General features: G+C 37.7%; 1 protein-coding gene across 1 annotated transcript; it reads right to left on the reverse strand.

Annotated features, from left to right (window-relative positions):
* Positions 1 to 8,516: 8,516 nt before the first annotated feature.
* On the reverse strand, positions 8,517 to 11,055 carry LOC149849224 (GRAS family transcription factor; the record flags this gene model as incomplete). Its single annotated transcript, XM_090013770.1, has 2 exons — positions 8,517 to 9,750; positions 11,039 to 11,055. Coding segments are annotated over 2 exons (1,251 nt in total), but the record flags the coding sequence as incomplete, so codon positions are not given.
* Positions 11,056 to 23,294: the final 12,239 nt, after the last annotated feature.

Here is a 23,294-nt window from a genome sequence, read left to right on the forward strand (position 1 = left end):
TAGCGATTTACTCATATCGATTTGCAACTATTACTACAACAACGATATGTCTTTGTTTATATTTGTGAACGATATCGATATATAATATCATGATTTACTCATATTGGTTTGCAACTGTTATTAAAATATTGTGAACGAAATAGTGAAATCGATTTGCAACTATTACTTAAATTGGTCTCAAGTTGTAAATCGATTTGTATTTATGAAGTTATCTCGATTTGTACTTTACTAAGTCTAAACATCGTGTTGATTTGTGTACATGTGCATAAAACCCTAATATATGCAAAATTCTAATATAGATTTGTGTAAAACCCTATTCTATATAAAACCCTACCAGACCTGACCCGTGGTCCATGTCTAAAACCCTAATCTATTTAACAACTCTTCCTCTTTTCTGTGGTAGCGTAACTTCTTATTATTTTTTCTCCTTCGCCTTCATCTTTCTTCTTCTTCTTCCTTGTATACCGAAGTAAGCACAGATATTCTGCATGATAGATAGTGAGTGATTGTTATGACTATCTATTTGATCTATTCCTATTGTCGTACCCTCCATCGTTCACAAATTATCCTTCATAGTTGGAAAAATATCTGCCTAATCTTTGATATACTTTATGACAAATATGTTAGTCATAAGGGCTGCATCTTCTCTGCCTGTTGCGATCCATATACTATGCAACTTGTTTAGTTCTGCCTCGAAGCTTTCTGCACTAACAAGCTGGATTTCATGCGCACCTAGATTACACTCGAAGAGCATCACTATTTGGACGTGGGGGTGATGTTGATGATGATGTATGTTTTCTTTGATGATGATGGTCATGTATTGTATCTAAGCCAAACCATTGGTCATGATGTATTGTAACTAAATACTCATATTTTTTGTAAATAAATGTGGTTGTAAATCACGTCGATTTGAAATTAGAAAGTTACTGCGACAACGATATATCTTTGCTTGTCTTTGTGAATGATGTTGATTTGTATTTATGAAGTTACGTCGATTTATATTATGAAGTTACCTCGATTTATAGTTTACTAAGTCTAAACATCATGTCAAATTGTTTATTGTTTTTCCTTTCTGCCTTTTATGAATCAGTCATTGTGTAAATCGCGACACAACATATTGTTTACATAGACAACACTCCTAAAAGCAAACCGTGATAGGACAACAAAGGATTTATATACTTATAGAATGTCACGTTACACAAAAAAATTATAGAATTCCAACAAAGAATCACAGAATTACAAAAAAATAATTATTGTGACATCGATTTGTATTTATAAAATTACTGCGACAATGATATATCTTTGTTTGTATTTGTGAACAATATTGATATGTAATACCGTGATTTACACATATCGGTTTACAACTGTTATTAAAATATTGTGAACAAAACAGTGAAATCGATTTGCAACTGTTACTTAAATTGGTCTCAAGTTGTAAATCCTATTGTGACGAAACAATGATATCGATTTTTACTTTAGTAAGTCTAAACCTATCGCGATAGAACATATTATTCACATAGACAAAGCTCGTAAATGCAAATCGCGATAGGACAAATCATTTTTGCTTTATGTCTGCAACTCTACAGATCATGATAAAATACTTCTATAAAAAAAAGTCGCGATCTCTTATAGAAAGAATTATATAATTATTGAATGTTGCATTATAACAAAGAATTATAACTGGTTGTAAGCCAATCAGTATCAAGCAAATCGTGATAGCACGTAGCCTTCATACATACAAATTGTTTCAGCCTTTTATCAATCAATGTGTAAATCATGATAGGAAGACATCTCGTAAAAGCAAATCATAATTTCTGCAGTACACAACGCTAAACGCTTCTTTGATTTTTTTATATGAAGGTCGAACATTACAACGATTTGTTCAGTGGCACTTGTGTGTTACACTTATTAAAAAAAGAATTATACATTCATAGAATGTCATGTTACGAAAAAAAAATATAGAATTATAGAATTACAACAAATAATTATCGGGATAAAAAAATCACATAATATTTATTTAGTGGCACTTGACGACTAAGATGGACTATGACATACAAATTGTCTCTTTCTTTTCCTTGGTAGGCTCTCTTTTCTCTGTGGCCTCCTGGTTCTCTAGATCGTATTAAAACCACTGGTAATCATTTGTACCAATATACCATACTGTGACTACATTTATCTCCCCAAATTCTTCACCCGCTTCTGTAACTTCTTATTCTTCCTCTCCAACATCTCTAACCTTATGGCGGAGACTACCGTCTTTTTTGTAAGTTGTGTTCGCTCCTCATTATGTACTACAACTGAAGGAATCATTGTTGTAGCCAGAGGGAAACAATGAACATTTTTTCTATGCTGGGAGATGACATGATGAGGACAGGAGGGATGCATGGGTTCTCAATATTTTCACGTTGCTTCTTCTCAATATCCAGATTTTGACTCATGGGTTCTCAATATTTTTTGAAATAGTTTGGGTCATATTATTGTTCTTTATAATCATATGCTATGGCAGGAACATCTTTGTACCAGCTACTCAATTATTTTCTGAAGCGTTCGTGCCAATTCGCGTTCCTGGCCCCACCACTATTCATCTTCCTTCTCACTTCCACAAGTTGCTTTGGGGTAGACTATCCCAAGCTAGCTTGTAGAAGAACTCGACTACCATGTTGCAATTCGGCTTCAGATTTGTTAAACAGCTAAATATCGCAGCCAGATAGTATCACCGCCTCAACAACAACCTCTTGGTCCTCATCCTCCTTATCTCCATACGGTCTCCATACAACCTGTACATTGAAGATTATGGTTTAAGTATAGACATAATTATTCATGCTAATGAATGCTAAATATTAAAATAATTTACAATAACGAGTGCTAAATATATTACAATGACTATTACTAATGTGTAATTTATATTAAAATGATTTACACTAATGAATGCTACATATTACAACGATTTACAGTAACAAATGCTAAATGCTAAAATGATAATGCTTTGTACTAACGAAGACAAAATTCTGCAATGATCATTACTTAAGAATGCTAAAGATTACAATGATTTACACTAATAAAAGTTAAATGCTAAAGCGGTAACGATTTATACTAAGGAATACAAAATTTTGCAACGCTCATTACTTAAGAATGTTAAACATTAGAATAATTTATACTACTAAATGCTAATACGATAATGATTTGTACTGAAGAATACAAAATCCTACAACGATCATTACTTAAGAATGCTAAACATTTCAACTATCTATACTAATAAATGATAAATGCTGAAATGATTGCAAACAATTTTAAACCATTTACCTCATTTAATTGCAGACCATCTAAAATAAACTTAGCATTATCCTCCATGACATTTATTCTAGCCCACCGACCGATTTTTGAAAAACCAAAAATCGCAGGGCCACACCGAGGACACAAGGCAGCAATATGCTCCCATGCCCAGGCCTACAAATTCAATATATTAGTAAGACTATAACCTTCAACGATCTTAGTCTACAACTACCAAATATGTAATAAATAATTACCTAGACAAATGGCTAAAACCCAGCGACGGTTTTTGTACCCTTACTCGCACGGTAAAATTGATTGTACAAGTGTGCGAGCATAGCAACACCTAGTTGTTGACTTTATCTAAGTCTTCCAAGAACTGCAGTCACAGGTAACTTAACCTCGAACCAGACAAATTCGAAAATAAAGTAAGTCCAAAAAAATAAACAAGGAAGCCGTGCAACTCTTGGTCAGCTCTTTCAGGTGCACATGTAGTTGACCAGCCTTCCCATTTGTTAGGAAAATAAGAAACTTTCATCAATGTAGAATTACTTCTACCAGAAATACATTGACCCCAGTCTTTCATCGACATTGCTAGAAGGGTTGTGCACATGTCCTTTGTGTTATAGTTTGAATCTCGTAATAGGACAACACTTTCATGGTAATTAAGACCCGTAATCTGCACATCTTCTAGGGTCATGGTGATCTTAAAAGAATCAAACTGGAATGTGTTTGTCTTATGATTTCACTTATTTACCGGGTGGGTCATGGTGTTCCAGCATGTTTCAAAATAATGCTGGTCCAGAAGGCCACCAAAGTGCATATTTCGTAATCGATCATTCTGATATTCACTCAGTTGTCCATACCATGACAGAACTATAGGCTACTGACATCGTCCTTTGAGCTTTTCACCTGGTGCTCTACTTCTCTTTTGACCTCCTTGTAACACAAAATAGCATATTATTCGTATCAAATCAAAATTAGTCTCATTTATACTTCTACACGTTGTTGTACACAATAATCACTATATATAATAATCGTTGCACACTCGTTGTCATAGTAATCGTTATACATAATAATACCTATCATAATAAATTGTTCATAGTAATTGCTATTACAGTAATCACTTTACATAATAATACCTATCACAGTAAATTGTTCACAATAATTGCTATCACAGTAATTGCTATATATAGTAATCGCTATCACAATAATCGCTATACATAATAATATCTATAACAGTAAATCATGATAGACATGAGTGATTTACGTACCTTGGTCACACTTTTCTCCTCTTCATTCCTTCTCTCCATCCTCTGCCTTTCTTGTTCCCCATAAATTCTCTCCTCCTCCTCTGCCTTTCTTGTTGCTCCTTCACTCCGCCGCCTCCCTCCTCTGCTTTTATACTTTTTTCTTCCTTTCCCTTTCCTTCTCTTCCTCCTTCTACTTCTTCCTTTCCCTTTCCTTCTCTTCCTCCTCTTACTTTTTCCTTTTCCTTTCCTTCTCTTCATCATCCTACTTCTTCCTTTCTCTTTCCTTATCTTTCTCGTCCTCCTTCTCCTTCCTTTGCCTTTTCTTCTCTTCCTCGTCCTCCTTATCCTTTATTTTTCTTTCATTCTCTTTCTCATCCTCCTTCTTCCTTTGCCTTTCCTTCTCTTTCTCGTCCTCCTTCTCCTTTCTTTTTATTTTATTCTCTTCCTCATCCTCCTTATCCTTTCTTTGCCTTTCCTTCTCTTCCTCGTCCTCCTTCTCCTTCCTTTGTTTTTCCTTCTCTTCCTCATTCTGAAGCTTCTTTCTTTGCCTTTCCTCTTCCATCTTCATCATTTGCCTTTCCTTCTCTTCCTCCTCCTCCTTCATTTGTCTTTTCTTCCTTTGCTTTTCATTCTCCTCCTCCTTCTTCCTTTGCCTTTCTCTCTCTTCCTCCTTCTTCATTTTCCTTTTCTTCCTTTGCTTTTCATTCTCCTCTTCCTTCTTCCTTTGCTTTTTCTTCTCTTCGTCATCCTTCTTCTTCTTCATCTTTAGTTCTTTCTCATCCTTCTTCCTTTGCTCTTTAGCCTCAATATCTGATGGATAATGCTCTGCATTATATAATTCTAACGCCTTGTCTCTGTCTTTATCATTCTCAATCTTCATTATATTTTGATACCTTTCATAACACTCATATATATATAGGACTGACAAATAATTTCTCCAATAGTCATTTCATCGAACAACGGTGGCTTTCTTGTTTTACAAGCTTTAGTTATTGATAACCTGCACAACACATAAATTTAACAGCATCATTATATGTTATAACCGCCTCCTCAAGTATATAATATTACAAGTTATCTCATTCATTAAACAATCATCAACACTATAAATTGTCTCAATATTTGACTTCATAAGTAAACATTGTTGTAAGATTTAACAAACTTAAGTATAAATCAGGGTAACTTCATAAATACACATCACTATTGCTTTAATTGTATAAATCGTTGTTGCTTCAAACTTACAAATCGTTGTAGAAATCACAACCTTCATAAGTATATATCGTTGTAACGTTTGGGCTTCATAAGTAAACATTGTTGTACGATTTAGCAAACTTAAGTACAAATCATGGTAACTTCATAAATCATAAATACACATCACTACTGCTTCAAATGTATAAATTGTTGCTGCATTGAACGCATAAATCATTGCTGCATTCCAACGTACAAATCATTGTAGAAATTTAGCCTTCATAAGTACATATCGTTGTAATGTTTGGCCTTCATAAGAACAAATCGTGCTAACTATTTTTTGAAGCCCAGAATATGGATAAGTATAAATTGATTTGTTTCAGTATGAAAATATGTGTTATTTAGCATGAATAGTACAACCAGTTGTAAGATTTAGCATTCAGATTTATAAATTAATTTGTTTACATAATGAAACCTTAAACGAAACTTACTGAAACGCCATGAGTTTTGGTAATCCGACAGTGAAGGAGAAACACCCAGAAGGTAGATGTAATCGATGGTGACAATGATGCTCCCACTATACAAACGATGACAAAATATGCTTCGGCGGTAGCAGATGACGATAAAGGGTGCTCCGGCGGCAGCAGACGACGACAAAGGGTGCGTCGTCAGAGGGAGCTCTTGTTACAGCAGATAGTGCAAACGTTTACTGCTTAGGGCGAAAATGGAACGTTTGGACTTTAAAGAGTTAACATCATCCTCTCTTTTTTGCATGGAGGACATTTTTGTTCTTTTCTGGAACCGGTGTTTCACTTTTCTAAATGGAGGACATTTTTGTCTTTTTCTCGAACCGTCATTTCATAGCAGGAATGATAAGGGTACTTAAGTCTTTGCAACAACACCAGACTCCCATGCTAAATGATGCCGACACACATGGGGATACAAGCCCTACGTGTTTATATACGTGGCACTCATTCGGACCCCTAACACGAAAGGTTTGCTATAGTGCATCTTGGGGGGGGGGATATATAACCTGCTTCGCTCGACTCTCGTTTCCAACTGAGTGGTGCAGTTGGGATTAAATACAACCGACAGTCGGTTATATATAATAAGACCGTAATAGCTCTTTTAGGGCTGTTCTCTCTCTCTCAAGCTCGTCTAGTTGGGGACAATTGGTTGCTTGATCCAGCTTGACTTGAGCCGATACACCGCATGAAACCTGACCCATCCATTCTGAGGGCCCATTTGCATGTCATGAAAAAGGGAAAATTTTGGCGAAAACGCACAAGGCTTTTTCATGGGCCCTATCATGACAATGCAAACAGAGGACTCCCTTTTCTCACGGAGAGAGAGCCCCAAAATTAATGTTACAACCCCCTTTCAGCGGAATAGCTTCCCGTGGGGGTAGTCCAATTCTGTTTCGGCAGAAAGAAGCTCTGCGCAGATTGAGGCACGAAGCCTCCTGCGTGATGCAAACATGCCGTAAGGGTGCATTTCCAAGGGAATCATTTTTTCATGTTAATGTTTGCAAACATGAGAAAATTATTTGTGTGGGAGGTTTGTCGTTTTTTTTTTTCGTTGTACGAGAGATTTCAACTAAAACAAAAATGATTCGCAGCTCAGAGAGAAAGGGATTTACGGGGTGGAGTAAGGATTCTCACAAAGAATTATACAAAAGTAATTCAAAATAATTTTTGCAAAGTGCTTGTAAACGTGCCCCATGTTTTACAATAATTCAGGATTTGAATGTACATGACTGAGAGGTTCATTTCATGCATCCAACGTCACAAACCAACACTTACACGCATACACGCTTTGCATGATGCATGATGAGTTCTCATTGAATTTTGTGTGTAAATAGCATTTTGTGTAAAAAGCTTCTTGTCTGCTGTCTACTTTTTGTGATTCTTTCTGGGCAATTGGCAAGAGCGAGTTAACAATTTGAACAAGCAGCTAAAGAAAGAAACATGGCCTTTTGCAATTAACTCCACATTGAAGACATGATACAAATGGGATCCATGTTAATTAGTTAAGCAACTAGATATTCGCTATAAAAACAACATATTATCATTGTGACTATATAGAGAGTTTTTAATATTCAATTAGCTTCATGAAAACCAGACATGCAGTACTGTAACAAAGTGAAGAGGTAGCAGCTCTGCAATTGCATCTTTGTGAATATTCTCACTTACCTAAACATGTACACAGAATTCTCTAAAAAGAAAACACGTACACTGAAAACATGAATACAACTTCAATCTCTCTTCTGTTCATCAAAGACTATTTCTCTAAAAGTGGTACTTTTTCTCATCCATATACCTTCATTGTTTCTGTGGAACTGAAAAGGTTCTGTGCTTTGCATCATGGTGAATGCTAGTGCTAAAATCTTCAAAGGAATTAACTTCTATAATCAGTTTCTGGAAGTTCTTTTGAAAGAAAAAAATCCTCTAGAAACTGATTATGTTGAGGTAGAACCAAAAAAGACACATGAAGGGACAGTATTATTTTTTTTCTCTTCCAAATCAAATAAAAACTCATTGATGGCGAGCGTGAGGGAATGCTAGGCGTTTGGTAAATTCTCCTCCGACCAGGATGAAAGATCCCATTGAAGCAGTTAATCCAATGCATAGAACAATTTTCTAGACTACAATTTTCTTATGGAATGAAATCATAAATCAAAATCCAAAGTGAGCTACATCCAATTACCATGCTTCAAAACAAAGACAAAATAAAAGAAAGCAATTAGAAATCACTAAAAAAAAACCCAAAGAGAGAGTAATTACAGTCTTTTCTTGCAAGTGGTTGGGGTTATGTGGGTACCCACGCAGTAGCGAAGACAACATTGTGGCCCTTCCATGTTAACACCAGATCATCATCTTCCTTCTTCAATCCCCATCCAGCAGCATGCTCCTCCAGCAAGCTCTTCACTTCTGCAACAGTCTCTTCACTAAAACCAATATTGTGGAATGAAGCTCTTTTCATTCTTTGCACCCATCTTGCCTTTGATTCAAGTCTCTCTATTCTCCTTTCTCCCTCAAATGCAATAATGTTCTCAATCTTATGGCAGATATCAGCTTCATAGTGAATTCTTTGCTTACTCTCTCTAGGAAGGAATGTGTCTACAGCATCAAAAGGAATCCATAGGTAATTGAAAGCTGACTTAAGCCTTGCTACCAAATTGGTAGAAGTGAGATCAGCATCCTCATCAACTAGAGTGACAATGGTCGGTTCCATTCTTCTGATCTCTTTCAGAATCTCAAATCTAAGAGAAGTAGAAGCAGAAGTAGCAGGAAGTTGAAAGCCTGAATTTGCGTTGGCATCTAGTGTCTCATCTGGAATGTAGTGCAGCATCACCTGGCAATTGACAACAAGAGCCTCTTCCATCATTGAGTCTATCCTTTGGTTCATAAGTTCTAGCCGCTGGTTCTGCAATTCATGGATCAAGGAAGGTATTCCGTCGATGGAGATGACCGTGAATTCGAACCCTACGTTCCGAGAGCGAGCAAAGTTGGCGAGCCTGATGCCGAGCTCTTCGTAGGTCATGTTGATTTCTGGCAAGGCGCCAGAAATTGCACCAGAGAACACCTTCAAGCGGATAAACGGAGCGCGTTCTGCCCTGTTGGAGATGGAGTCTATCAGAGTAGGCCATTGCATGCAATGGGACAGGCTGAGATCGATAATCCGAACCACGGAGAAGCTCTCCACTGCTTCAGCTATGGCTGAATTGGCGGCAGAGAATCCGAACCGGTTCCAAGGAGTAAGATCAAGGAATCCAGCTAGCTCGATCACACTGAGCCGTCGGTCTGGCAGCTCGGTGCGGCTCAGGAAATGCTGAAGGAAGCAAGGAGGAGCTGCACCACCATTTTGAGCGGCACGGGTGATGAGTGCTCGGAGGAACGCAGAGGTGAGGCGCTGAGTGGAGTCACCATCTGGTGATGCAATGTTGTTCAAGACCCAGAGAATCTGTTGAGCGGAAGTTGAGTCATGCGTTTCAAGAGCAGTGGCACAATGGATCAGCAGCTGCTCCATGCAGCTGGATCCGCTACCACCGCCACTGCAGCCACTGCCGCTACTGCCGCCACTGGTGAAGTAGTCAAAAGGTGGGGTTAAACGTAGTAGAGGGGTTGTGAGAGTGGTGCTGGCTTTGTCGGTAAGCAAAGAAGGTTGGATATGGAAAGAGAGAGCATTACTGGATGGTGCAAAGTGCAGTGCAGTTTCCAGTTCCATAGGTGCTAGAATGATACAGCAAGTAACATGAAGAGAAAAAGCACAAAAAAAGAGGCCTTTCTTTTCCTCTTAGTACATATGATGGTGGTGGTGGTAGCAATGACAAGAGGAAGATTGCAACAAACAAGGGGAGAATGTGTAGGTTTCTCTCCTGATATGAAGGATAGTAGGGGGAACGATGGTAGTGAAGACAAGGCAAGAATGAAAAGTTAAGCTTCCATTTGAGTATGAGAGATTGTGGCAGCAACAGTAGCAGGTATGATGATCGTGTAAGGGAATGGAGCAGTTCCCTTAGTATTAATAACAAGGTACTGATGTTGATGATGAAGATGTAGTGGTGATTGACGATGATGGAAATAACAAAGATGATAATAGGGAAGGATGAACTAGTTCCCCTTCTGATCTTTGTGGCAACCACGATCAATCACGAAGATGATTTGGTTTCTATGGAAAGAGAAATCTGGGCAGTTTCTCTCTCCTATGTAAAGAATTAGCTGTTTAAGGAGAAAAAGTGATTTTCTTTCTCTGACACAATTAGGAACTAGGAAAACAATTAAGAAGATGAAGATCAACGAGGTTTTAATAAAAGAGAAGAGTATCAGAATATCTTTCCTTGCCTGGTTAGCCTCCTTACTTGAAGAGAGAGAGAGAGATGAGAAGAGCAGTTAATTTGTTGCATGAGGGAGAAGGATCTTCCCCAGATCTCTTGTTTAATTCGTAGAGGATAGCTAAAAGGATGGACAGAATAGAAAGATGCATAATAAAAGAGGAAGAAGAAGAAAAGAAAGAAGAAATGGCTGCTTTGTTAAAGTGTTGATTCATTCATTTGATAGAGTTGTTTATTTGTTGTTTTATGGATAGTTGGCATGTGTGAAAGCAGACTAGGGTTGTCCCATGCAAGGAAATAGTTTAATTGTTTATTCAAAAGTTGGTTCAGGCCTGATTTGATAATTGGACAAGTGTTCAATGGCTATATTCACACTAGCATGTCTATGCAGATATGCGCCCACAGAGCCAATGCCCTCAGCCCAGCTAGCTAAACCATGTTCAAATCTAGTAAACCAAGCCCAGGGTCTAAGTCATTGGTTTGATCTTGCACTAACAAGGATCGAGTTGATTTGGTTGTGGCGCATCAAACCATATGGTCACAAAATCCTTAAAGTGGTTCGTATTTTGTTTTCTTGTTGATTCCATGGATAATTTGTTTAAGCTAGATTGGGGAATGAAAAAGGTTGTGGGGCGTTCTTGTGTAACAACCTCTTGTTGTCATCGACATGGACACTTTATTTCTATTCACGAGCGTCTGAGGACTTGGCATTGCGGGGTCCCTTAGTTATTAGTGTTAGATGATCCTCTCTCCCCTCGATCCCGTGGCACATTGTCATGCCTACTTGATATCAGTGATTGTCGTCCTCTCTCTCTATATATATACGGTACGACCATAGTACATGGATTTTTTCAATTTTGATTAGTAAAAGACTATTTTTTGATATTTTAATATATAAAAATACCTTTTTATTGAAATATAAATAAATTTTTATTAAAAACTATTCAAAATATTAAAATAATGTCCATGTGTCTTGGTCATGTCCTCATGCTACAGCGTGTCGCTGGGGACAGTCAAAATGGCGTGTCCATGTGACATGTATGTGTTTTCTTGCCTTGGTTTTTCATTTGGAGGTTCAGAGATCAGAAAGGATGCGATATGATTCAAGTCGGGATTAAGTCCTTAGTTGACTTGGATTGAGCAGCCAAACCAACAAAAGTTACCAGCAAACATTGCATGACTGCTCTAGTTCTTGGTTCACCTTAAACATGTGCTATAGGAAATTGTGCATTCCCAATCTGGGCATCTACATACCCACGGCTTGCACCTGCCACATCTGCTGGCTACAGGGAGAAGGGTACACCATTCACATTGGGTGAGTGTTTGCCTACCGTTTCTTTGCCCAACTGGTAAAAATACAAAGTGTGGTAGCTCTGTTATGGTCTCCCGGGACCAAGACGAAAGCCAAAAATGCATAATGTCCCAAGAGTCACGGGAGAATATTGGTGGCTCCATGATGCTGCTCCACCCAGAATTATCACAGAAAGTGGGATACGTTTCAACGTGTAAACTTTTTCCCACGTCATTTACGCCATGTGAACTCAAGCAATATATTATATACAAAGGTTAAAAGGAAATGGTACATGTGATTCTCTCTCTCTCATTAGATTACCCACCAGTCCTTTAAAAAAAGGAAAAGGAAAGGAAAAACTAAAAAGGTCTGCTTTACCTCTCAAGAAGGTTATATGTTCCCCCCCTATATGTCCCCCCCCCCCAAACAGGGGAGTTAGCTACATTTCATGTTTGGGGGTCCCAAAGAGCACCACGTATGTAAGCATGTGTGTCGCGTATCCCCATGTTTGTCAGCATTAATTAACATTGGAGTTTGATGCAATTGCAAAAACTTAAGTACCCTTTCCTCCATTGGTGCCAAAAAAAATGACGATTCTTGAAAATGAGTGATTGTAAAGACTTAAGTGCCCCGAAGATGATTATTTAAGACCCAGTCTCTCCACTACAGGATTATCCGAGAAAGAAATCTTCCCTGGAGGAGGCCATGAACATCAACCCGCTCACTCACTCTCTCTCACTTCTCTTTCTGCTTCTGTGCACATCCAGCAGAAGATCCTACATTGCTCCATCAAGCACCGACTGACCTACACATTGACTGTTGTGGAACCTGATTCAGAGTTTTTACCCTTACTGGAGGAGGGTTTGGGGGCTCATCCCAGCGTGGGTAGCATCATTCAACTAAATGAGTTGTAGATCCTGATTCAGAGTTTTTACCCTTACAGGAGAGGGGTCTGGGGGCTCCTCCTAACGTGGGTAGCATCATTCAACTTGAAGAGTTGTGGAGTCTGATTCAGAGTTTTTACCCTTACAGAAAGGGGGGTCTGAGGGCTCCTCCCAGCGTGGGTAGCATCATTTAACTTGATGAGTTGTGGAGTTTGATTCAGAGTTTTTGCCCTTATAGGAGGAGGGTTTAGGGGCTCCTCCCAGCGTGAATAGCATTGTTCAACTTGATGAGTTGTGGAGTCTGATTCAGAGTTTTTGCCCTTATAAGAGGAGGGTTTGGGAGCTCCTCCCAGCGTGGATAGCATCGTTCAACTTGATGAGTTGTGGAGTCTGATTCAGAGTTTTTGCCCTTATAGGAGGAGGGTTTGGGGGCTCCTCCCAGCGTGGATAGCATCGTTCAACTTGATTCGTTGTGGAGCTTGATTTAGAGTTTTTGCCCTTATAGGAGGAGGGTTTGGGGGTTCCTCCCAGCGTGGGTAGCATCGTTCAACTTGATTCGTTGTGGAGCCTGATTTAGAGTTTTTTCCCTTATAGGAGGGGGGTCCGGGGGCTCCCCCCGGCACGAGTCCCGGGTGTTATGGTAAAAAAATGCACATGGTATCGTGGTGTGAAAGACATATTTTTGTCCCAAGCAAGGTTGGAAAAAATCAATGGAAAATCCAACAAGGAGCATGCCAGAATCAAGATGTCGATGTCAAGCGAGAATGGTGTTGTGCAACTCAAATAAAACAGAATAATAGGGGTCTGGTTTTTAGTTAAAATGGGGAATGAAATGACAATAGAAATCACTGAAAAAATACAAAAATAAACTAGACTCAATAACAAAGACACCACTTTTTACGGATTTGGAATATGACCTCCGGTTAGGGAGATATGACCCTGACAAGTTGGTCCTAATTCGGGTAGCGATTTACATCGATTTGCTTACTGAATAACACTACAAATCGCTATAGCGATTTGCAGAAGACACTACAAATCGCTATAATGATTTGTAGTGTCTTTCGCAAATCGCTATAGCGATTTGTGGTGTCTTCCGCAAATCGCTATAGCGCTTCGTTGGAAACCCGAAAATACTACAAATCGTTGTAGGAAAGCCTGATAATACTACAAATCGTTGTTGGAAGGCCCAAAAATTTTTTGGTCCGGAGGGCGCTGCCCCCCGAGCCCCTGCCAAGGGCGGCCTCCCTGGACCCCCGTCAGCGAGATCCGCGCCGGGAGGGAGCCCCCGGACCCCCCTTCTGTAAGGGAAAAAACTCTAAATCAGGCTCCACAACTCATCAAGTTGAATGATGTTACCCACGCTGGGAGGAGCCCCCAAACCCTTCTCCTGTAAGGGAAAAAACTCTAAATCAGGCTCCACAACACATCAAGTTGAATGTTGTTACCCACGTTGGGGAGGAGCCCCCAAACCCCCTCCTGTAAGGGCAAAAACTATGAATCAGGCTCCACAACTCATCAAGTTGAACGATGCTACAGTTAGTGTGCAGGTCAGTTGGTGTTTGATGGAGCAATGTAGGATCGTCTGTTGGATGTGCACAGAAGTAGAGAGAGAAGGGAGAGAGAGTGAGACGATTGATGTTCATGGCCTTCTCCAGGGGGAACTCTTTACCTCCCTTGATTTCTTCTCTAGAGAGAGAGAGAGGGTTTTACAGTGTTTTACAGAGAAGGAAGAAGAAGATGATGACGATGAAATGCTCAAACGGACATTTTTGATGGCTCAGGTTTGTTTCGTCGGATGACCATCGGATCGCCGGCTCACCATCGGATCGTTGGCTCACCATCGTTTCGCCGGATTACCATCGGCGAAACGATTAAGGTTCGTTTCGGTGGGTAGACTTTGAAGAGTCAACATCATCCTTAACTTTCTGGATGGAGAACATGTTTGTCCTTTTTTTGAACTGTTTGTTTTTTCTTTTTTGAATGAAGGGCATTTTTGTCATTTTCTCAAACCATCGCTTTATGAGAAGAATAGCAAGAAAGGGTACTTAAGTCTTTGCAACCACACCAGACTCCAATGCTAAGTGATGTCAACATACACGGGAATACGAGCCCCATGTGCTTGTATACGTGGTGCTCATTCAGACCCTCGAACACAGACATGGGATTCAGTGAATCATCGGGGGCGAACATACACCACCCTCTCTTACAAATCCATGGGTTACCCTATGAGTTGAAACAACAAAGAAAAAAAATGCTTGGCTATGATGCAGGTATCCGATCTAGAGAATTCCACACCTCACCATATGAACCATTTGGTCTATGTTGAAAATGACAAATGTCATCAAGATTCAATTATCAATGTTATCTCTCTCTCTCTCTCTTATATATATATATATATATATATATATATATATATATATATATATATATATATATATATATATATATATATATATATATGTGTGTGTGTGTGAGTAGTTGCCTACACCTATCCGTGCCTACTGTTGTCTACCTAGCTTTTGAAGGGCTCTTCTCCATGTTTTTTCTCGAATCTGACCATACATATGTGTTCTACATGTTGGATTTTATTGGAATGGACTCTTGCATCACTCTATTTCGACACACAGGTAGATTTTTATAAGGTTTGAAAAACAATAGTATAAAATTTTTATAAATATCATAAATATTTAAGGCTCAAAAAATAACATTTTTATCAAAAAAACATGATCCAAATATCATTTATTAGAAAATAGACCATGCCGAACACATGTGCGGTCAGATTTAGGAAAAACAATTTGGAAACCCCTCATTAGCTAGCGGTAGACTGTAGTCGGCAGCTAATCCCTTCTCTCTCATTATATATATATATATATATATATATGTGTGTGTGTGTGAAAGAGAGACGACGGGAACGTGCCATTAAGAGAATCATTTGATATGGGTGGGGCTAGTGTATATGTATTTAAAGCACATGAGAACCTGTTGAATCAATGACAACTAATGGTTCTGCAGGTGCACGTCATTTGTAAGGTGTCCCATTCTCTTGTCCTCCTTACTATCAACTGTTAATCCCAATAGATAATTTGTCATATATTGTTGTTATTATTAGCACAAACTAGTTGTTTATTCTTTGCACATGGGCTTGGGCAGGGACATTCCTTTTGGATATTGAATTTTGTTTTATTTGGTGTTTGAATGCACAAGAACATAGGCCATTGATTCTCTCAAAATTCCTCCAAATCTACAAGCCATAAACATCTCCATAGCCTTAGAATTAGTCATTTTGTCCTTAATCCTTGGATCTTAAGACTAGGAATATTTTTGAATTACATCTTAAGACTAGGAATAATATAATGAGTATTAAAATATTACTTTCCTTGAATCCTTAGACGTACATGCTTTTCCTTACATGCTTTCTGGGGATTCTTTTAAACCTATTCTCTATGTTACATGATTTTCAAAACCATAGAAGATGACAAACTTCATGCATGTGTTGCTAAGATACTCTCTCAAGTAGTTTGGTGTCAGTTAAAATTAAATAGATAACAACTTTGTGTAACTTTTGATACTGTAGGATTTGACCTTCAAGGGTGAAAGGGGCTGGTTAGGGTTGCTACAAAGGAATGATTCAAGCTTTCTACTTTAGATGCTGAAAAAGGGTCTACATAAACTATGCAGTAATGGAAATCTGGTAAGGTGTGCTCTTGCTAGTATTACTTTTTCTATTTATGGTGACAGTAAATGCGTGAATGCGGCCAGCGACCACAAGGGCTGCACTCATTTGGTAGGGACAACTCCTGAACTTCACTAAGTTGACGGGAGGCCACAATTTCAAAACCCACAAGTTTTCATGATTTGCAAAGAGTCCCAAGATGGGCTAGGGGATTTAGTGTGTTATTTTAACGAACTTACATGCAGAAATTTTCGGCATTGTCTTAGCATACCATATAGAATTTGTACTGAAGACTATGGGAATGAGAATTGAGTTGAGACCAAAGGAACGGCCAGTATAGCATGGGGCCCACAGCTAGATAGTAGCAGGCTCCACATGAAATGTTGTCATGTGATTGCCTGTGTCAAATGGCCATAGCACTTCGTCGCTCTTGGATCCCTGCTAATGAGAATTTGCTTTCCTTAGCAAAACTTCCAGTAAAATAGAATTTGGTTGTCCGGATTCTGTTTTGCCAACATTCAGGTGTACCCTTAATGCAAAACTCATTCCATTGCCCTTATAAATGAGGCTAACTGCTATATTCTCTTACATCTATAGATGTGAACAGGTTGAACTCAGTTCAGATTCAGGTAGTACATTTCAGATTTTGATTTAGATGAAAATTATAAGTAACTGTGATGCAATGCATCAGGAACAAACTAACACATGCGATGTAACACCTGCAAAATTTATTTATTTTAACTTTTAAATTTATGTGAAATTCAAATTAAATTCAAGTTAAAATCAAGTTAAATTCAAGAAAAATTCAAGAGTTTAAATTGAACTAAGACTCTAGTTAGGTCAGTTATGAGCCATAGATTTCGTAAGAGATCAGATTTGCTGATTTCAATTATGGGTTGGTTCAAAAAAATAAAACTTTTAAAATTACCGGACCTTTATTTTGGGTTTTTCAACTTGGATAAGGTTCAGAATTGAATGTTTAAACTTGATCGAACTGTATTTTGGATCTAACACCACTATGTTGGATATAATCCATGACATTTGCATTAAGTTAAGGATGGATTGGATTTGATATAATTAAGAATTTTTTTATCTAATCTCATTGGATTGGACCCATAGGGTGGGACACTCTAAACAATATTATTATTGTTTCGACAAAAATTTTAGCCGATTAGTGGATCACTTATTAAATTAGAGTTAACCTTGATGTTCCTCATTTAGAAGGCATCGAAATCAACTATTTGCACGCCTAAATTGGTATTGATTTGAACATTTTATCATCGACTAAAGTTCATGCCTAATTATAGGTCAAAAATAAATATTTTTTATCATCGACTAAATTTTCTTGTTGATCGGTATATGTACGATTAAATTTAATACCACCACGATGATTTACGTTTTGAGAGCTATCAAATCAACTATTTAAACGTTGAATTTTATTGAGTCTTTAGATCTGTAGGCCTCTCAAAAGGTTACCATGTCACTTGAGCCCAAGCCAGGGTAAGAAGTCCTCATTTTTCTTCTTTAGCTTAGTTAATTTTAAAATTTAATAAGTTAGAACCCATAATTTATTTACTTGTTTTATTAATAAAGAAAATTGATATATATTAACCTCTTATAATAGAGATAAAACTTTTGCCTAAGCCCATCTATAAATAGAGGTACTCTTGGGAATGGATAACAAGGTTAGTTCTCTCTTCCAATTAAAGTGTATCTCTTTCTCTCTTCTTCCTCATATTTTCTTCTTCCTCCCAACCTTAGAGGTAGTCTATACCTCGATTAGAGACCTGCAACTACTTTGGTGAAGGTCTAATTCAGCCCAGAACAAAAAGCAAATAAAGAAAAAAATGATAATATCGTTGCAGAAAGCGCATTTTCGGTAGAAAATCTCTACTTTTATGGTGTTTGATTTTGGGATGCATTAGCAAAGCTTTTTTTTTATTCAGGGCTTGGATTTACATATAATCTATGCTTAGAAAATCGATGGCTATTAGATCTATAAAAAAAGAATTTTAAAAACCCAAAACAGTGTTTTGGAAGATCGGTTTTGAGAAAATAATTTGAAAAAGACTAGTTTCGAAACCCTAAAAAGCAAAAATTATGTGAATAGTTAGATTTATATTTTATTGGATTGTTTAGTATGTATAATGAATATAAAAGTATGTTTATGAGTGTTTCTCCATAGATCTTGATGCTATAAATTTGTCAATTGCATAGACCTTGATTAAAAATACTTAAAAATCATTTTAAAAAAGGTTTTGCCAAAAATGTTTTAGGGTTTTGATGTTTCATGATAAAGAAAGTTAATCTGATCATATATGGTAGATTAGCACATGTGTTGTAACGCACTAAATTTCTAAAACATTACTTGGTAAAAAATTCATGGATTTCTTTTTTTTTTCTTTGCAGCAAAACTTAGAAAAGGTTTTTAGTAATAGAAATGGATGATAATGAGTCATTGGTTTCAGAAAATACAGGGCAAGTCACAGATATATGGCCAAGCACTCATTGACCACCAAAGTATTCCATTTATAAAACTGAATTGTTTATTATAAACATCACTACTTAGAAAAGCAGTATTCTATAAAACTGGTTTTTAAAGGAGGAAGCAGTGCAACACTATTTGAAGAAACCCTAAAACTCAATGTTGCATTGCTCCGCATATCGCATCGCAGGTTCAACACCTATATTCTCCATTAAACGGAGTCAAAACCATTGTTGGTCCGGTAGAAAAGCATTCAAAGCAAAACAAGTATAAACTCATGAAAATATACGGATCACTTAGGGCCACAGTTTGCCATAACGATGTTTAAGTCTCCACGACTTAGCGTATATCACATGAACCTCTTCAGGGTCTCAATTTGAACATCAAGCTCAAGTCTCTAAGACTTGTTACATCCGTATCCCACGAATCCAAGGGAGAGCTTCTCGAGCTTAGCATAGTCGTGTAGATACAACACGTGTCTTTGCCCTATCAGTCTAGTGGTATACTGATCTCAGCACCTTTCTCAAGGTTATGCAAGAATCATCAAATCAATGTCCATTCATTCATACATTCATACATTCATACATCGTTGAACCTAGAACTAATGCATTGTTTTTATATTAATGACTTGGTACGTAGGAGAACTTATCTTCGGCATCAAACGAAGCCATTTGGGGTTTATTATTCTATGTATTTTAGATACCCCATATTCCTGAATGACCCTATTCATAATAGGGCAGTAGAACTCATACCGAGATTACCCCACCAAGTTGTTTTGGATGCATCTTCTACTGCAGTAGTAGGGTTCAATCCTCAGATCCTAAGGATAACCGACCTTCAAACCTCCTAAGTGATGGGGAGGTCCCTTAAACTCTTTGGTTCATAATAAATATGTGTCACTCATGGTTGTACCATCACCGTCTACCACGACTAGTGTAAGTCCTAAAGGGGTTTGCCAACATAACCATTCTTTATAGGACATTCGAATGCCACTTGGGCAACCAGTGCATTCTGCACTAAGAGAATATGTACCCCAACCCCATTCAGTATTCTAAAGCACAGTCTAATCATGTGGTCTGAGAACTATCATTAAGTTTTATTCATATGAATGCATAATTTTGATCTCGTCATCTACGACCTTCACGAGCACTTCACCTCTTTCGAGTGGACAACGAACTCCGACATTCTGGCCCATACAAGTCTAGTTGTACAATAGTATTTCACATGAGCATGGATGTACCACGATCACATCGGATCGATTGCCCGGTGTATGTAGCCTCAACGAGCACTTGGCCTAGTCAAGACACAACAACTACTCTGGCGCACCGGCCCTTACAATTTGGGTGCCTTTCCGAAAACATTCAAACAACGGGGGCATCATCGTGCCTTTTAAACTGGTTCAGAAAAGTCTTTTGCCAAATATTTGGACAACACTTCCTCTGCTTGATGGAGGAAGCATGACTACCCTTTCTACTTGTAGAAAGTAACTTGTCAGAATTTTAACACCTTCTTTGTGTGACAAAGTACGTGCTAGGCTCTTTCTAAGCTTTGTTGAGCTTCTTTTAGAAATTTTGGCAGCATTTCATCTCTTTGATGAAGAAATCATCTATTCTTTTAAGTTCGGTGAGCATCTTTTCGAAAAATTCGGTAGCACTTTCTCTCTTTGACGAAGGAAATGCTATGCTTAACTCGGGGATAGATGTGCACCGTTGTGCATACTTTGCATCTATCATGGTTCATTAGAATCTTATGCCTTATCTAGGTCATGCGCAAGTGACTTAGTTTTTTATAAAAAAGTGATTTTGTGCAAGAGCAAAGCTTTTTTAACCGAGGCTTCTTTCATCAATCAGAATCTTGATCGAGGAGCGGATATAAAATTGCATTGGCAATAGGAGTTGGTCTCCATTTAAACGCTCATTTATGCACAACTATATGTAATATAAACAGGGGCATGTGCGATATAGTGCAACAATATAAATGAAAGAATATTTAATGTTTGACATGGTAAACCGAACTAAATAACTTATAGAAAACAAATACATACATATTTGCAGAAAAAAGGAGCCTTGACATCGTTCGACGCAATGACAATCTTAAATACATAAGCAAATTACAGAAAGCAGGAGCCTTGACATCGTTCGATGTGACGACAATCTTAAAAGTATAAGTAAAAATATATATATTTAATATGAAGAAAGCAAGAGCTTTGGCATCGTTCAACGTAACAATAATCTTAAAAGCATAAGCAAATACATATATATGTAATATGTAGAAAGCATGAGCCTTGGCATCATTTGACATGATGATAATCTTAAAAGCATAAGCAATATATATATATATATATATATATATATATATATATATATATATATATATATATATATATATATATATATATATATATATATATATATATATAATATGTGAAAAATAAGAGCCTTGGCATCATTTGATGCGATGACAATCTTAAAAGCATAAACAAATACATATATATGTAATATAGGGAAAACATATATGTATATATCGAGAAAGGTAGAACCTTGGCACTGATTAGTGCACAAACCTACCAACATATGTGGTGGTGATCCAACAAGGTGGTTGAGGCACTCCTAGGTCATGGTCGGCCCATCTTTTACATCTGGTATGGTCACAACCAAGAGGGTCTCTTGCAGCTTTTGATGAAACGGCAATCCGACGAAGTCTAGACCAAGAACCGGTTTAGACCTAGCTTATGTCCAACTAGGTTCAAACCTACCTCAACTACATTTGGTTTAGTCGAATGGGTTGGGTTTAGGCAAGGAAAGAGTAGAGAAGATCAAGCCGTCAGAACCAAGGGATCATGTCCCAACTGGGTTCGAACTAGGTTAAATGAGTTCAAACCCACCCTAACTAGGCTAAGTTTAGGTCGTGGGTTTGAACTAGGCTAAGACCAAAACAAAAGAGGAGAGAGAAAAGCTAACCTGGTAGGTCAAGTGGGTCATTGTGCTCAGCTTGAGCTAAGCAAGTCTAAGCTCACTATAAGTGAGAAAGGTTAGGTAGGGGAGGTTCTAGACAGAGAAAGAGGCAGAGAGAGAGAGGGAGGGTTGAAATTTTTTCTAAAAGGAGGGAGTCTCTTCTTATTTATAGGCAAAAATATGAATCTTGGATCTACATGTGGTGTGAATTTGATCCAAAATCCCTTACTTGATCCAAGACCCAAACTTGTGCAAAAAGCAACAAAATGACTTCTATATCCCTATGGGTCCCACCTAATTAATTTCATGGGATATTTATGTGGGGCCCACAAGATATTTTTGATGAGATGTTTTTTTGGGTCTCGTCGGATATTTTTGTGGGTCCCGTAGATTTTTGAGGTTTCGCTGATATTTTTTGTGAAAAATTGTGAGTACACCAGTTTTTCATATCGACGAAACTAAGAAAGTTGGCGCGTTGAAATCCTATAATTTTACTCAGGGAAGAAGTTATGACTCCCAGACTATTTGAGCATATATCTGCAAGGATACATACATCATAAGTATAATTGGTTTGTTGAAATCTATTTGTTTCATATTTTGGGTTCATATGCTATTTTTACATAAAATACCTCGTGGATTTATTCAGGATTTTTACTAAAAAATTATAAATCTTATATCATTACCCCGTTAACAGAATTTCATCATTGAAATTCTGTTAAGAGTACTTCATGAATAGCTCAGAATATTTCTCCCGCATATTTGATTGATAATGCTATTGGCAAAAAGACTAAGTAGGTGTGACATTGCTTTCACTAGTATGTCAATGCATCCATCCTAGTTAGATATCGGATAATAATTTTGTTATCATTTTCAAGGTTTCTACGTAGGTGTGGTATTTTATTCATCTAGTTCATTATCACATTTTTTCTAATCATAATGTAAACACCACAAATTTTTCTCATCCATTCTCAGACACCCTTCTTGTACAGTGCCAACCCTGGTAGGTCAATGTAGGAGTCAAACCCCAAGTTTGTGTTAGAAAATTATCATTTTACCCTTTCATTAGGAAAATTTTCATTTTACCCCTATGTCATCCTAAGACCCCAGTCAGTCGGAGTCAACCAAACTCATTCTCAAGATCATAACAGTTAGAATGTCAATCATTTCTAGCTCACCTGAGCTCACAGTGAACAGACCATGTTCGTTTCTGACCATTCCTGCCAAAATGGGATCATTTCTTCAAAAATGAGCTCATTTCTCACTCAAATCCAAGCCAATTGTCTTCGAGTTAGTCATTCTCAGTCAATCATATCCCCCAGAGTTTAGCTTGAGCTCACCATAAGTTCAAGTGCTCCAGTTTCAGTTCAAAACTACTTCCAAGTGTCTAGGAGCCCATTTTAGCCCATTTCAGCTCTTTCAACTAAAATTGAGCTGAGTCTTGTCAGTTGAGCTAGTGTTTGAGCTT

The sequence above is a fragment of the Nuphar pumila genome, chromosome 1 (genome assembly GCF_984573655.1).
Source record: "Nuphar pumila chromosome 1, dmNupPumi1.hap1.1, whole genome shotgun sequence".
NCBI lineage: Eukaryota > Viridiplantae > Streptophyta > Magnoliopsida > Nymphaeales > Nymphaeaceae > Nuphar > Nuphar pumila.